General features: G+C 44.1%; 1 protein-coding gene across 1 annotated transcript in view; it reads right to left on the bottom strand.

Annotated features, from left to right (window-relative positions):
* LOC114850884 (NACHT, LRR and PYD domains-containing protein 12-like) overlaps window positions 1-16042 on the bottom strand; it is a 369265-nt gene that overhangs the window by 274112 nt on the left and 79111 nt on the right. Inside the window, 7 exon segments of the mRNA XM_055506178.1 lie at window positions 1868-2417; window positions 2537-2583; window positions 2971-3144; window positions 3551-3724; window positions 4287-4460; window positions 5044-5217; window positions 5844-6017. Of these exon segments, the coding sequence (XP_055362153.1) occupies window positions 1882-2417; window positions 2537-2583; window positions 2971-3144; window positions 3551-3724; window positions 4287-4460; window positions 5044-5217; window positions 5844-6017 (1453 nt within the window). The 3' untranslated portion in view covers window positions 1868-1881.

Here is a 16042-nt window from a genome sequence, read left to right as displayed (position 1 = left end):
GTGACTAGAGGAGCGTTAGGGACTGATAAAGCTTTAATACTAGTCAGTGGTGCGATAAATTAACTTCTCTAAAACAGTTCTGAACAAATTTGTATTGTTAAGGTAAATAAACAGATTTAATTATAATGAGTAATTGATTCATAAAATAAATTCCCTTTCATTGCCACTTCCAGAAATATGCACACTGAACCATCCGAACCATCTCTTAGTTATAAATTCAGATGCTGGTCAACCTCCTTAATACACTGAGTTACTCACTGTTCTTTTCTTTTTCTCCCTCTGTCTTACATGCCACCATCGAACTTCATGTTAATATAAAACAGGGACCTATAACGGCCGCTAGATGACGCCGTTACTCTGCTGTAATAAGGCTATGAGCGCGGAATGTCCCTTGCCGGACACCGTACTGTCGTGGATTCTAACGTTTTCTGTGTTTTTTGTTAGCAGGCGAGCTGTTGTCTTGTAATAGATAAAGTTCTGCTATCCATCTGAGGCATGTATTTAGTGGTACATTTGTATAAGACACTGCACTATGTCGTGGTATAGAAATGTATATGTTTGCGCTAAGCAAATTAATGTGTTGTTGTCACATAGAGTCGCCAGACAGTAACTTAGCCTCAGTTAAGTAGGACTGTTTTGTAATTGATATATGAATGTTTTCTGTGTATATGAATATTTGGTATGACTTTGTTTCGTTCATATTTCATTCAAGTGAGCAGATTAAATTTGTACGATAAGATGAGTTTCACTATATGACCGATAGGTCATATAGTCTCATCTGCGGTTCGTCTGTTAACTGACGTTTTCTTCCCTCCTGCTTGTTTCAGCTGCTGTCAGCGTGTCTGGCCATCGCTCCGACAGCTTTTCTCAACCAGTGCTGTAGAGGAGGGAAAGACAGGTTAACTAGCGGGTCAAGGTGCTGCTGTTGATTTGGGTGCAAACAGTGGCAGTCGCGACATCGCACTCAGCATTTAAAGCTGCTTTGCTCATACTGAATTACACATTACCGTCTGGTATAAAAGTACACGCAAGCACACCACTCATGTAATAGTATTATTTGACAAATGCGACTGCAACCTAAAACTGACTGTCATGACTCATTAGTAGAGTAACAGACATCAGATCAAAAAGAATAGAGACAAGGTTTATTATATTAAGGCCTGAATCCCCAAATAATGCTAGATGTTTTTAAGGTCTTGTTGTGAAGTAAACGGTAAATACAACCTTAACCATATTATTCCGAGAGATAAGGTGCTGCTGCTGTAAAGACAGGTTGTTGGTTCAAGTCCTCCATACCTGTAGATGGTTGTTCTTGTGAAGTTAGGTTGAGGGTTCAAATCTTGCATGATTCTAGAAACTTTTAGACGCTGCTCTCAAAGTGTAGGCTTAAAAGCACGCCAGAAGCATCTCCAAGTGTGAAGGGTTCCTCAGTGGTGTAGTGGGTAAGACGATGAGCGTAAGTCGCAAGGCGTGCAGACCTCATGATCGAATCCTGGGCACTGCTGGTTCCTGGATCAAACAACAGTCCTAAAGGGACTCCAGGGGGGGCCGTGTCCTCCCTGCGTTTCCAGAGAGGTGAAAATGAGGCCTTATGAAACTGAGAAGTAAAACTAACTAGAATTTTGAAGCAAAAATTTATTGGCTAAAACAGACAGTTAAAGGTTACATACATGTTTATTATATTATAGCACACAATCTCAAACAACTTGATCAGTGTTTGTCAGAAGAACAGTGAATAATACTTCAAAGGAAATGATTCATGGAAAGATCAAGAAATGGGACAAGAGGTGTAATGCAAAGATCACACAATCCACAAGTTGCTCCATAGTTTGTTTTAATACATCTAACTGACAATGTTTCTCTGACAGGATCAAACTCTCACTACGACACATCACACAGAGACACTGAGGAACGAGGAGAACGGAATATAAACCCAAACCCAGGATAAAGAGGTTCAGTGAATGTGGTGTTGAAGGTGTGAAGGTGGATCAGTTTGTCAGAGGAGACTCTGTAGAAGGACAGAGAACCAGCAGGACAGTCCACATACACTGATACTCTGTCAGACACAGAGGAGGAGATGAATGTTCTTATGTTATTGTGTCTGACAAAGTAACCATCATCAGAGCAGATCAGACTCCAGGACTGATCATTGAATCCAAACCAACAGTCTGTACTGCCTCCTTTCCTTCTGATTCCTCTGTAACTCACTGATATATGAACTCTTCCTTTCCACTCAACCTCCCAGTAACAGCGACCAGTCAGACCATTACTACACAGCAGCTGAGGCCAGTAGTCAAATCTGTCTGGATGATCACGATATGACTGATCCTCCTTCACACGTGTCACCTTCCTGTTGTTGTCAGACAGTTGTAGTCTCCTGTTCACTGTGTTTGTGTCGATGGTGAGTTGACAGAAATCTGATGGAGAGAACAAGACACAATCCAGCTGCAGTTATTGATCTATCATCAGTTTAATGATGACTCATGACAGTTTGAAGATGGTTGAATGTTGCTGATCTCAGTAAAAACACACTTACACTTGCTCAGACCTGGTCTCAACCATCGGACTCCACCAGGCTCCACCCTGAAAGGAGGAGGGGGTCAGAGACATGCAGACATGGACATTACATGGCTCTCACACACACATTGTTGTAGGATTGTGTTCAGATGGAGGCTTGTATGTAGGGATGGACATTCAGCAACAACTAAGGAGTTGGATCCTTATCTTGGAATCTACGGAGCAGGAGGTGACGTGGAGAAAAGCTTTGACTTCTCTATTTCACCTTATCACTTTTGGTGTCAGACACCTGCTTTCAGTCTCACTCTGTCAGCACCAAACTTATGTGACACCACAGAAAGCAAAGTCTGTATGTGTTTATTATCACACACTCCAAGGTTGGGTTCTAAGTTCATAAAGCTCCACATCCCTACTTGCTCCTCCATCAGACACTGTGTGTAGTTGTGTCCATACCTGAGAGTGTCCAGTCTCCAGTGTGGATCCTTGACTCCAGCAGTCAGCAGCTCCACTCCTGAGTCTCCTGGATGATTGTAGCTCAGGTCCAGCTCTCTCAGATGGGAGGGGTTGGAGCTCAGAGCTGAGGCCAGAGAGACACAAGCTTCCTCTGAGAGCAGACAGCCTGAGAGCCTGAACACACACAATGTTAAAGCACACTTACATACTACAGTTTGGATAAGAGGCACATTTGATCATCTACAGTGGAGAGAAATACTAGGAACTGTTAATAGGTTCCTGCTTGAAATGTGATCTGATCATCAGCAACGTGACAATGAGAGTCTGCAAACTGGAGTCAGACACTGACAAACCTGGTGAAGCAGTAAAACAAAGATAGAGAAATCCTTTCCCATCTTATTGAATATATATGATTAAAGAGTTTACACAGAAATGTGAAGAGTTTATTCATCCTCCACAGTTTAGACTTCCTGCCTGTTTAATAACTTGGTTCTGTAGTATGAGCTCATTAAAGGACTTTACAGACAATGTGAGTGTTGTGCACATTTCTTAGATGATCTTTAGCTTCATGAATCCTGACCTGAGAGTCTCCAGTCGACAGTGAGGACTCTTCAGTCCAGCAGACAGTAGCTTCACTCCTGAATCCTGCAGGTTGTTGTTACTCAGGTCCAGTTCTCTTAGAATAGAGGACTGAGAGCTGAGAACTGAGGACAGAGCTTCACAGCTTCTCTCTGACAGGTCACACACACTCAGTCTGAAAGATGAAGATGTGGGTTAAGATGGAAATGAAACCATTCAGTGTCTCTAGGTGTCGTCATGATTTTCTCAACAACATCTTTGTGTCTTTATTGTGATTCATTCGTTTCTTCCATGTCGTCTTGATGGAGACAGAACCAACAACATGATCCTGACTGAAATGTTCCTGTCTAAACTCTGATAAACAAACTTCTCGTCTGCGCTTAATGGTGGAAGCTTCAACCTCCAGCTTCTCTGTGTCCAGACACTGAATAGAGACAGAGGAGGAACTTTCTCATCACACTACACAAATGTGTGGTTAGTGGATCTCACAGCACAGATGCTGTCATTCACCTGGATGTGGCTTCATCTTCTCAGACCATGTAGTGATTTAAAGAGAAAGTTGGTGCAGCAACAGTTTGGTTCTGCTGAGCAGAGGTTTCTCCTACTGCTCTGTCATGTGTCTCACACTCACTCTCTCTGAGAACATGTTGAACTCAACGATCATCTGAAGACAACTGTCAATAACATCAACACATTTAACTTTTAAGCTCACACAGAACTAAAACATGGAGTCTGACCTCAGAGTCTCCAGTCGACAGTGACGACTCTCCAGAAAACCACACAGATGCTTCACTCCTGAATCCTGCAGGTTGTTGTTACTCAGGTCCAGATGTGTCAGATGCGACGGGTTGGACTTCAGAGCTGAGACCAGAGAATCACAGCTGATCTCTGACAAACTGCAGCCACTCAATCTGAATAAAGAATCAAAGATGAAACAGTAAAAAACAAGTTAGCTGAGACCATTCAGTGTCTCATGGTGTTGTCATGATTTTCTCAGCAACATCTTTGTGTATTTGTTGTGATTTATTGGTTTGTTCCATGACGCCTTGATGGAGACAGAACCAACAATATGATCCTGACTGAAATGTTCCTGTCTAAACTCTGATAAACAAACTTCAAGGTCTCGTCTGCTATTAATGGTCGAAGCTTCAACCTCCAGTTTCTCTGTGTCTGTGTTCAGTCACTGGACAGAGACAGAGGAGGAACTTTCTCATCACATGTTAAATGTGTGGTTAGTGGATCTCACAGCACAGATGCTGTCATTCACCTGGATGTGGCTTCATCTTCTCAGACCATGCAGTGATTTAAAGAGAAAGTTGTTGCAGCAACAGTTTGGTTCTGCTGAGCAGAGGTTTCTCCTTCTGCTCTGTCATGTGTCTCACACTCACTCTCTCTGAGAACATGTTCAATTCAACGATCATCTGAAGACAACTGTCAATAACATCAACACATTTAACTTTTAAGCTCACACAGAACTAAAACATGGAGTCTGACCTCAGAGTCTCCAGTCGACAGTGACGACTCTCCACAAAACCACACAGATGCTTCACTGATGAATCCTGCAGGTTGTTGTTACTCAGCTCCAGTTGTGTCAGATGTGACGGGTTGGACTTCAGAGCTGAGACCAGAGAATCACAGCTGATCTCTGACAAATTGCAGCCACTCAATCTGAAAAAAGAATCAAAGATGAAACAGTAGAAAACAAAGAGCCAGTTGAAACCATTCAGTGTTTCATCATGTGTTTGGAGCTGAAGACGCTTCAGAAAGTAGACGTTTAGAACTTAGAAGGTCCAAACATCAGAACCAACAGGATGCAGGTTAAAATAGTAACAAAGACTCATTAATATTAATGACAACACGCTGCTGCTTCAGCTCAGACATCATAACTCAGGTTCTGGACAGGTACTTCTTCTACTGACAAAACAACATCATAACAGAAACATTTTATACTGAGGGAACATTTAATAGAGTCAAACAAGCAGATCCAGAACTTCTGATTACAGGGTCTTGGGTTTGAATATTTGGGTCAGAACCAACATGATGAAGCCTTAGAAAAGTGTTGGAGCATCAGTTACTGATCATTCAACTTGGTTTTGTTTTCATTCTCAGGAATGAAATAAAATAATGAAACAAGGACTGAATCAAACTAAATCTAAACAGAACGGATGAAAGCACAGAAGCACAAAACAGACTTTACCATTAAAACTCTAAGTGTGGATCAGTAGAAAATTAGCCTCATGTTTCAGCACAACGTTGACATCAAGCTCACACAGAACTAAAACATAGCGTCTGACCTCAAAGTCTCCAGTCGACAGTGACGACTCTCCAGAAAACCACACAGATGCTTCACTGATGAATCCTGCAGGTTGTTGTTACTCAGGTCCAGTCGTGTCAGATGTGATGGGTTGGACTTCAGAGCTGAGACCAGAGAATCACAGCTGATCTTTGACAAACTGCAGCCACCTAATCTGAATAAAGAATAAAATACGTGGATCAAAGCATTAATAATGAGTCATATTTGTCCTGATCACTGATGTTTAGGCTAAAATGAGCAGAGTGACTTTGTACTTGTGTTGTTGTGTTGTCATGATCTCAGCTTCTACACATCATCCACATGTCAGCACAACGTTCATACACCTGTTGATGTCACCACTGATTCACAAGCTGCTGCTGGAACCAGTAGAAAACCAGGCATGTTCATCATTCATTCATTTCATTCATCGTCTTCTCTCTAAATCTGAACTACTCTGTGTCATCTGATGGAAAATGTTCAGACTAATGTTTGGCTCAAATCCCAAATCATCTTTAGAACTGATCCCAGTCAGATGAATGTTCTCCCCTCAGCCTCATATTCATGCTCCTGTTTCCTGCTTGTGTCTCTATAAAGTGACATCATTGTCTGACAGGAAGCATCACACACAGGTTCAAGTGTCGCCTGTTGTCAAATCAATCAAAGACTTGGGTTACAGGTACTGTACACGCCATCATAATGTCACACACTACAACCACTCCTGATGGCAAAATAGACAGATATTGACAAACCTAGAAAAAAATCAATGAAATGAGAAACATGACTGGTTTAAACCATTAAATATGAAGTACAAAAGATTGTCAAATGAAAGAACACACTGAAAAATCCTGACCTGAGAGTTTCCAGTCGACAGTGAGGACTCTTCAGTCCAGCAGACAGTAGCTTCACTCCTGAATCCTGCAGGTTGTTGTTACTCAGGTCCAGTTCTCTCAGACTAGAGGACTGAGAGCTGAGAACTGAGGACAGAGCTTCACAGCTTCTCTCTGACAGGTTACAGCTACTCAGTCTGGTGGGAAAGTAATGGACATAAATTGTAATCAAAATGAAACATGAACAACACTAAAAAAAAAGCTACGCAAATTCAGTCGAGCAGAGAAAGACAACCACATTTATATTCATGTCTCTCATTTAAAACAGTCCTGATTAAATAAATGGTACATTCAACATTTAGAAGCTTTATAAAATACTTACAGAGCCGTGTTGGAAGCTTTGACCACAGGCAGCAACCTCTGAAGAGCCTCCTCTGAAGCAGAGAATTTATTCAGGTCAAATACTTCAAGATCATTTGCTGAAGACAATAAGATGAAAACCAGAGCTGACCACTGGGCAGGAGACAGTTTATCTGTGGAGAGACTTCCTGAATTCAGATAGTGTTGGATCTCCTCTACTAGAGAACAATCATTCAGCTCATTCAGACAGTGGAAGAGGTTGGTGCTTTTCTCTGCAGAAGGAAACTCTGTGATTTTCTTCTTGATATATTGAACTGTTTTCTGATTGGTTTGTAAATTACTTCTCATTCATGTCATCAAACCTTGTAAGAATGTCTGATTGTTCTCAAGAGAAAATCCCAGGAGGAAGCGGAGGACCAGGTCCAGGTGTCCATTTGAACTCTCTAAAGCCTTGTCCACAGCAACGTGGTAGAACTGTGTATATTCATGTTTCATCGTAAAAGGTTTCATTATCATATGTTTAATCACAGATAATTGTGGTGTTGATTGTTGTTCTGAGAAAAGACTGACTCCAGACTTGATGAAGGTCAGATGGACATGAAGAGCAGCCAGAAACTCCTGAACACTCAGATGGATGAAGCAGAACACCTTGTCCTGATACAGCCCTTTTTCCTCTTTAAAGACCTGTGTGAACACCCCTGAATAAACTGAGGCTGCTCTGACATCGATGCCACACTCTGTCAGGTCTGACTCATAGAAGATCAGGTTTCCTTTCTGCAGCTGCTCAAAAGCCACTTTTCCCAGAGACTCAATCATCTTCCTGCTCTCTGGACTCCAGTGTGAATCTGTCTCAGCTCCTCCATCATACTTCATGTTCTTCACTTTGGTCTGAACCACCAGGAAGTGGATGTACATCTCCGTCAGGGTCTTGGGCAGCTCTCCTCCCTCTCTGGTTTCCAGCAGATCCTCCAGAACCGTAGCAGTGATCCAGCAGAAGACTGGGATGTGGCACATGATGTGGAGGCTTCGTGACGTCTTGATGTGGGAGATGATTGTTGTGGCCTGCTGCTCATCTGTGAACCTCTTCCTGAAGTACTCGTCCTTCTGTGGGTCAGTGAACCCTCTGACCTCTGTCACCATGTCAACACAGCCAGGAGGGATCTGATTGGCTGCTGCAGGTCGTGTGGTGATCCAGAGGTGAGCAGAGGGAAGCAGGTTCCCCCTGATCAGGTTTGTCAGCAGCACATCCACTGAGGTGGACTCGGTGACATCAGTCAGGGTTTTAGTCTTGTTGAAGTCCAGGGGAAGTCGACACTCATCCAGACCGTCCAAGATGAAAACAACCTCTATCTCTTCAAACCTGCAGATTCCTGCTGCTTTGGTTTCAGTGAAGAAGTGATGAACAAGTTCCACCAAGCTGAACCTTTGCTCTTTCAGCACATTCAGCTCTCTGAAGGTGAATGGAAATGTGAAGTGTATTTCCTGGTTGGCGTTGCCTTCAGCCCAGTCCAGAGTGAACTTCTGTGTTAGGACTGTTTTCCCAATGCCAGCCACTCCCTTTGTCATCACTGTTCTGATGGCTCCATCTCTTCCAGCTGAGCCTTTAAAGACGTCTTCTGGTCTGATGCTTGTTTCTGCTCTGTCTGGTTTCCTGGAGGCTGTTTCAATCTGTCTGACCTCATGTTCATCGTTGACCTCTCCAGTCCCTCCCTCTGTGATGTAGAGCTCTGTGTAGATCTGGTTCAGAAGGGTTGGCTTTCCTGCTTTAGCGATGCCTTCAAAGACACACTGGAACTTCTGCTTCAGGCGAGATTTAAGTTGATCCTGACAAACTGCAGCAGAAGATCCTGAATGAAGAAGAAAATGGTTATGTTTCATGAAGATAGAATAATGATAATTTGGTCCACATATGAAAAAAAAATTAACTCAAGACATCAGTAATTGTGTGATTGCTTCTCTGATTATGTAGATAAATCCTCTTACTGCTCTGCAGACAGTCAGCCAGCTCCTCCTGCTTCATCCTCCTCAGGAAGTTCACTGTGATCTTCAGAAACGCGTCTCTGCTGCTACTCCTCTGCTCTTCATCATCACCATCCAACTCCTCCTCATCCTCCCTCTGACTCTCTAAGCATTCTGGGTAATCTGGATTCAGGACCTTCTGCATCTGCTTCAGCTCCTTCTTCACAAACATGACAATGTTTTCCTCCAGCAGCTGGAACAGAAACTAAATGACTGACCTAATCCAACTAAAACCATGGAGCCAAATATCAGATCCATGTTGGACACACTGACAATCCACTGGTCTAAAAAGTGCAGCATGGAGATGATTGGACACAACAGATGAACAGTAGTAGTTGTACATGTACAGACCATAAATATGGAGTCCAGGTGTGTTTGGTGCTCCTGGACAGACTGAGCACTGGGAACCTCTGAGCTCTGCTGGTCCACTCTGTGGAGGAACCATGAAGAATGAGTCTACACAGAGACACACACAAGGTAAAGGTCCATGAAGCGATGAAGTGAACATCACAAATGAAGTCTCCAGTAGTAACTTCAATTTACTGCTGCAAGTGCAGTGCTTCAAGACATTTGACCAAAACCTTCATGTAGAGACGTCAATAAACAGATTTGATCAGAGATGATCAGCTGCTTCCTTTGACGTCAGAATTTCATTAAAAGAGGAGCAGCCTCTGGGAACCTCTACAGGATCAGAGCTTTAGCTACTGCTGGATGGAGATTTGATCAATGATCAGAGTGAAGAAAGCGTCTCCTTCACATCAACACTTCAAACACAAATCAACCAGAACAAGAAACAAATGTTTATCATCAGAGAAAGTTCACATCAGATTGTTCAGAATGATTCAAAGTGAAAACAACTCACTGTGACTGTGATACAGGTTGGTCATTGAAATTATTATCAGCATCCTTCGACCGGTCGCTCTTGAAGGACATACAGCTGGGTCCAGGTCCAGGTCCATCATATCTTTGTCTCTGATGGGACCTGATAGAAAAACACCTACATGATGTAACACCTGCATCACCACCTAATCAATGATGTGTGTGACTTAGCATACCATAACATAACAAACACAGTGCGATTATTCTATCATTCAAATCAATATGAAGGTTAAGAATGATTAAACAACAAAAAACATGCATGTGAATATCAAGGTTTCATAAGTAATTCTGAAAATGCCAATACAATTAAACTATTCTCACATGATAAATTGTTCTACTAACTAATAACACACTGTAAGAACACATTCCAATAACAATTAGGAGATCTGTCAAGAATTATTCTGGACATTAGCGATCAAACTATTGTGGTGTTGAGCTCCTGTATGGGGTGCTGAATGTAAAAGAAGCACCTATAACTAGTTTTTTCACATTTAACTAAATGACACAACATGTTTTCTCACATTTAGTTAACTGTGCAAAAGTCTAAATGTATGTAAATGTAAATGTTAAATGTAAATGTTAAATGTAAATGTTAAATAATCGCTATGTGTACTGTTCGAGGTGTTTGAGTCTGCGTCACCGATCTGGGATAATAGGGGGGAGGCTACTTAAATATTCAGTTTTACACCCGGCAATCATTTAACATTTTAATTTAACATTTAGATTTAACATTTGAATTTGGATTTAACATTTATATTTAGACTTTTGCACATTTAACTAAATTTGAGAAAACGTGTCATTTAGTTAAATGTGACAAAACTAGTTATAGGTCCTCCTTTTACATTCGGCACCCCATACTCCTGTAATACTAACACAATCATACGGTCTGAGTACCTTACTGAAGAACATATGTATGTATGCATGGCGTACAGGACTTACAGAAGAATATGACATCTTTATTTAACTTTCATGAGCAGGACAAAAGAACATAATGAAACGCACGAGGACACGTGTTGTTTCCACCAGAGGACGGAAATGTTGCTCTGGGAGTTCAGGGTTAACGTTATCTTTGTCCCAGCATACGTGGATGCTACACAGTTATATAAAGCTAACAGTTGTTTTGGTGTTGTGTTATTGTGTACAACAAAGTCAGGTCACCATTTATTTACTCAAGCACCTCTTGAAAGACACAGCATCCCTAAGTCTTCAAACAAAATATGACCTTTTTCTGACCCTTTCTCTCTCTCACAACACACACACACACACACACACACACACACACACACACACACACACACACACACACACACACACACACACACACACACACACACACACACACCAGCCTTCAATGGCAAAGAGGCTGGATCTGGTGGAATACAATGAAAATGTCATATATCACTTCTTTTCTTCAAGATGAAATGCTGACATCCTCCATTAGGTCAGTTAACAGTAGAAACTGTCTCCTCTTACTTTGCGTCTGAGGCTCCAGGTTCATTACTGAAGTTAATAGGCTCTTCTTTGGACCGGTCACTCTTCATAGACAGACAGCTGGGTCCTGGAGGTTCTGCTCTTTGTCTCTGGTTCTGGACTCTGCAAACACGTTTTCATTCATATCACATCAGTCACTGATCAATTCTCTGATCAAAGTCATTTCTGTGGCTCTAAACACAAACTACTGCTGCTGCAGATCATCAAAACGTTTCACACTTATATCAGTTCTCAGATCAGATTCCAGCTGTTCTCTGTGTTTGACAGCTGTTAGAGACACTCAGACCAAACAAATCATTTCTCTGTTGTTTCATTATGTTTATCTTAATGATTACGTCTACACACATCAAGTTCATCCAGAAGAACATGAACATCCTGGAAAAGATCAGAGAATAAACTAACAATGATTCATATCAGTGAGTCTGGATCATTTCTTACTTTGTGTCTGAGGCTCCAGGTTCAGGACTGAATGATGGAGACTCACATTTGGACCAGTCATTCTTCATAGTCACACATCTGGATCCTGGAGACTCTGCTCCGTCCTCTTCCTCCACACAAAAATTGTTCATCTTCTGAAAAAAACACAGATTCAGAGCTTAACACCTGCTGTAACTTGTATTAAAGTGAATCTGAGTCCAGATTCAGAGAGAACAAACGTGCTGTTTCCTGCCTTCAACAGGTAAATGAAGAGGGACCAGTCGGTCACCAGTTAATGTGGTCACTGGTGTGATCCATCCATCCATTTTCAACTGCTTATCCGGGGCCAGGTCACGGATATATTATATATATATTATATATTATTATATATATTTATATAATGTGTCTGCTGCACTTCTGAAGAATCAATGATCTGTTCTGGTCATGTTAACAGGTTGCAATGACTGTTCTATAACCCTTGTATTTTGGCAGAGTCGTGGTCTAAGGAATATCTGGGATAGACTCCAGGATACAGACATTTACTTCTGAGTAAACACTTATTGTTGTCCACTGGTATCAGGTCAGAAGTTAGAACGAAACCAGATGTCTAGCTGACATAGGATCAGGGTCTTTAAGCTCGTGCCTCAGTCTTAAAAGGGCAGAGCCCCACAAACCGATGGATGACTTGATGATGTCTGGGACGATGGGGTTCTCAGGCTGACACTGTTGCAGGAGACCAGGTGACCTCTCACCGCTGCTCTGTCCTTTCTTCCTTGCTGATAATATTATGTCACCACTTGTAATAAATTGAAATGTATTTTTTGAAACGTTAACATAGTGGTGATTTAAGTGTGTCTATTTCAGTCTGGCAACTGCAAATATGCTACACTGGAAAACTACAGGAACATCGACAGGAAAGCAGAAAACCAGCACATTTCTGGACCTCCGTCAGTCTGAGCGGTCAGTACCAACGACTGTGAGCTTAGAACCAGAATCAAGACAAATAACAACCAGAACCACACCCTGAAAAACATTAACTCCTCACATCTGTTTCGCGGTCGTTTACCGCGGTGAAGTTAGTTGTACCTCCGGACAAGTGGCCCGTATTGGAACAAGCGATCCGCGTTTTATGTTCGCTACGCGGACTCAGAACGAGACCGCTCGGCACATGAAGACGTTGACTTAGGGACCGTCGATACATTAGTTTGGATTTTCAAGAAATGAATAATCCAATACCGTCCAAACCTACTGGTTCAAAGCCTGCTCCAAACTGTGTGTCTACATGTCCTTCACAGGGCACAACCATTTATATGAGGAAATGGTCATGTTGCATGGTGCCAGTGGAAATTGGACCACTGTTGGTCGAAGGAGAGCAGGCAAAAGGGTTTGTGGACAGAGAGAGAAGAGGAAAGGCAGGAGCATAGATCTGAGCTAAACTCTTAACGTTGGTGCAATGACAGGGAAAGTGGTGTATTCTACCCTGGTGTGTATAGGAAGAGAAACGAATAACGGGGTGATCCTGAAGGGGAGGTTGTGAACAATGTTCTAGAGGTGAAAAGAGTCTCAGACAGGGTGATGAGCCTAAAGCTAGAAATCGAAGGGATGATGGTGAATGTAGTCAGTGGGTTCACTCCACAAGTAGCTGTGAGTTAGAAGAAAAGGAGAGATTCTGGAGTGAGTTTGATGAGGTCATAGAGAGTATACCCAGAGGAGAGAGGGGATTGGTTGGAGCAAACTCTAATAGGCATGTTGGTGAGGGAAACAGAGGTGATGAGGAGGAGATTGGCAGGTTTGGTGTAAAGGAAAGGAACCTAGAAGGACCGATGGTGGTGGACTTTGCTAAGAGGATGGAAATGGCTGTAGTCAACGCTTACTTCAGGAAGAAAGAGAAACACAGAGTGACATACAAGAGTAGAGGTAGGAGCATGCAGGTGGACTACATCCTGGTGGTAGGAGAGAGTGTAGCCAGAAAGCATGGCGGTATGTAGATGACTCTGGTGGTCTGGAAGAAAAAGAGAGGAAAGACAGAATAGAAGACAGAGTGGTGGAAGAATGAAGAAACCTGTGAAGAATTCAGGCAGAAGCTGAGGCAGGCTGTGGGTGGTTATGAAGAGCTTCCAGATGACTGGGAAACTACAGCAGAGGTTATCAGGGAAACAGGTAGGAAAATGCTGGGTGTGTCATCTGGATGGAGGAAAGAAGATAAAGACACTTGGTGGTGGAATGAGGAAGTACAGGAATGCATAAAGAGGAAGAGGCTGGTTAAAAGGAAGTGGGATATAGAAAGGACTGAGGAAAGTAGACAGGACTACAATGAAGCTTAGAGCAGAGTTAAGAGGTGGCAAAGGCCAAACAGAAAGCTTACTATGAGCTGTATGACAGGTTAGATACGAAGGAAGGAGAGAGGGGCTTGTACAGGCTAGCCAGACAGAGAGATAGAGATGGGAAGGATGTGCAACAGATAAGGGTGATTAAAGACAGTGATGGAAAGGTGCTAATAACCCAGGATGATGAAAGGAGGATTCTGATGAGCTGATGAATGAGGAGAATGAAAGAATGAAGGGAAAGAAGGGAGGAAGATGTGGAGGTTGTGGAGCAGGAAATAACAGAAACAGACGAGGTGAGGAAAGCTCTGAGAAGGATGAAAAGTGAAAAGGATGTTGGTCCTGACGACGTACCTGTAGAGGTGTGAAAGTGTCCAGAAGAGACAGCGGTGGAGTTTCCAAGCAGTTTGTTTGAAAGTGAAAAGATGCCTCAACCGCAGAGTATGTGTGTGGGTTTGAGTGTCACACTACACGGGGCGAGCATGGGCGTACTTGAGCGAGAGAATGGGTAAGTGTGAAAGAAGGGTGAGGATGGCTCTGGCTGTGCTGCGTGTGGCGCCTGGGCAGTAGTACTGCGGTCCCTGGGTCTCGGCTGTCCCTTCGTGGCTGGGAGTTGTGGGGGGTGGTGGGATAGGTAGCAGAGCCAGTCGGGAACCTGGCTCTGCGGACCCTGGAGCTCTGCTTCCCAACTACATTTCTCCGCATTCATCCACTTAGGTCTGCAAGGGGCGTCCTGCTGATGGAGGGACCAGGGCTACTGGGAAGTGGTTCCGTCCCTTCCAAGTGGGATGCTCTGCAGTTTTAATTGCATTAGTCATACACACTTGTCCAGGAATCTGGGGGCTCCTTCCGGGGGGGCCAGTAGACTTCCCATTGATGGCTCTGTCTGCTGGACCCCCCGGAGAATTGGGTATCTCCCAAAGTTCCTCATACTTAGCTACATACACATACATTTAGGGCCGGGGGTGGGCTCTTTCACTGGGGCCTGGGGCTGAGGCCAGTTGTGGCCTCGGCCACTGGCCCTGATGGAGAGATCACCACCCAGTTTTAACTGCAAAAAGACATTTAGGGCGCGGGTAGGCACTGTCCGGGGGACACACCGTCAGCCAGCGGTTGTGCTCCTGGAGGTGTCACCCACCTTCAGTGCACTTTAGTTCCACACACTCACGTCCAAGCTGGGTTGCAGGGTTCTGGGGTGCCTTTTTCTGCTGCCCTCTGCCTCCTCCGGGTTGGGGGGGTTGGTCGGGGCTCGGGAGGAGCTGCGGTCCCTGCCTGGGGCCACATGGACGGCAGGCCGGAGACCTACCCTCCCCACGAATGTGATCAAGCGAATGGTGTGGGTGGGAGAATGTATCTGAGAGTGCATTGGTTCACGTATGATTGACTAGTTTGTTGTGAGAGAGTCTATGGTGTGTGTGTGTGTTGATGTGATGATGTGTGTTGCACATGTGGGTGGGTGTATGCATCTGTGTTTGTGTGAGTTGGTATGCGTGTGGTGCGGTTGAAGTGTGGGGGGTCCGGTTTTTCGCCCGGGGTACGATGATCGTCTGCCTGGGTGGTCTCTTTTATGCTGACCCCACCATTTGCTGGCCTTGTGCTGCAGGCCGCTGTAGCGCCAGGGGATGAGGTCGGGCCGATGGGGTAGGCCCCGCTCCGCCCGTGTGGGGGTGGTGGACTGGGGGCGGGCCCCACTCTGGGCGCGGGGGCATCTTCTGGTGGGCTCCCTACGGACCGTGGGTCCTCGGGCTCTACTCTTTCAGGCCGACCCTCCCGCCGGGGGGAGTGTTTGCCCCTGGTTCTCATGGGGCGGACAGCGTTGACCCCCGGTGGCCCACTCTGGCCTCGGGTGCTGTCTCTGTGGCTGCTGCAGCTCTGCCTGGGGG

Source organism: Betta splendens, chromosome 24 (genome assembly GCF_900634795.4).
Source record: "Betta splendens chromosome 24, fBetSpl5.4, whole genome shotgun sequence".
NCBI classification, from domain to species: domain Eukaryota; kingdom Metazoa; phylum Chordata; class Actinopteri; order Anabantiformes; family Osphronemidae; genus Betta; species Betta splendens.
The sequence above is the reverse complement of the archived record's forward strand: the minus strand, read 5'-3'. Positions and strand labels throughout refer to the sequence as shown.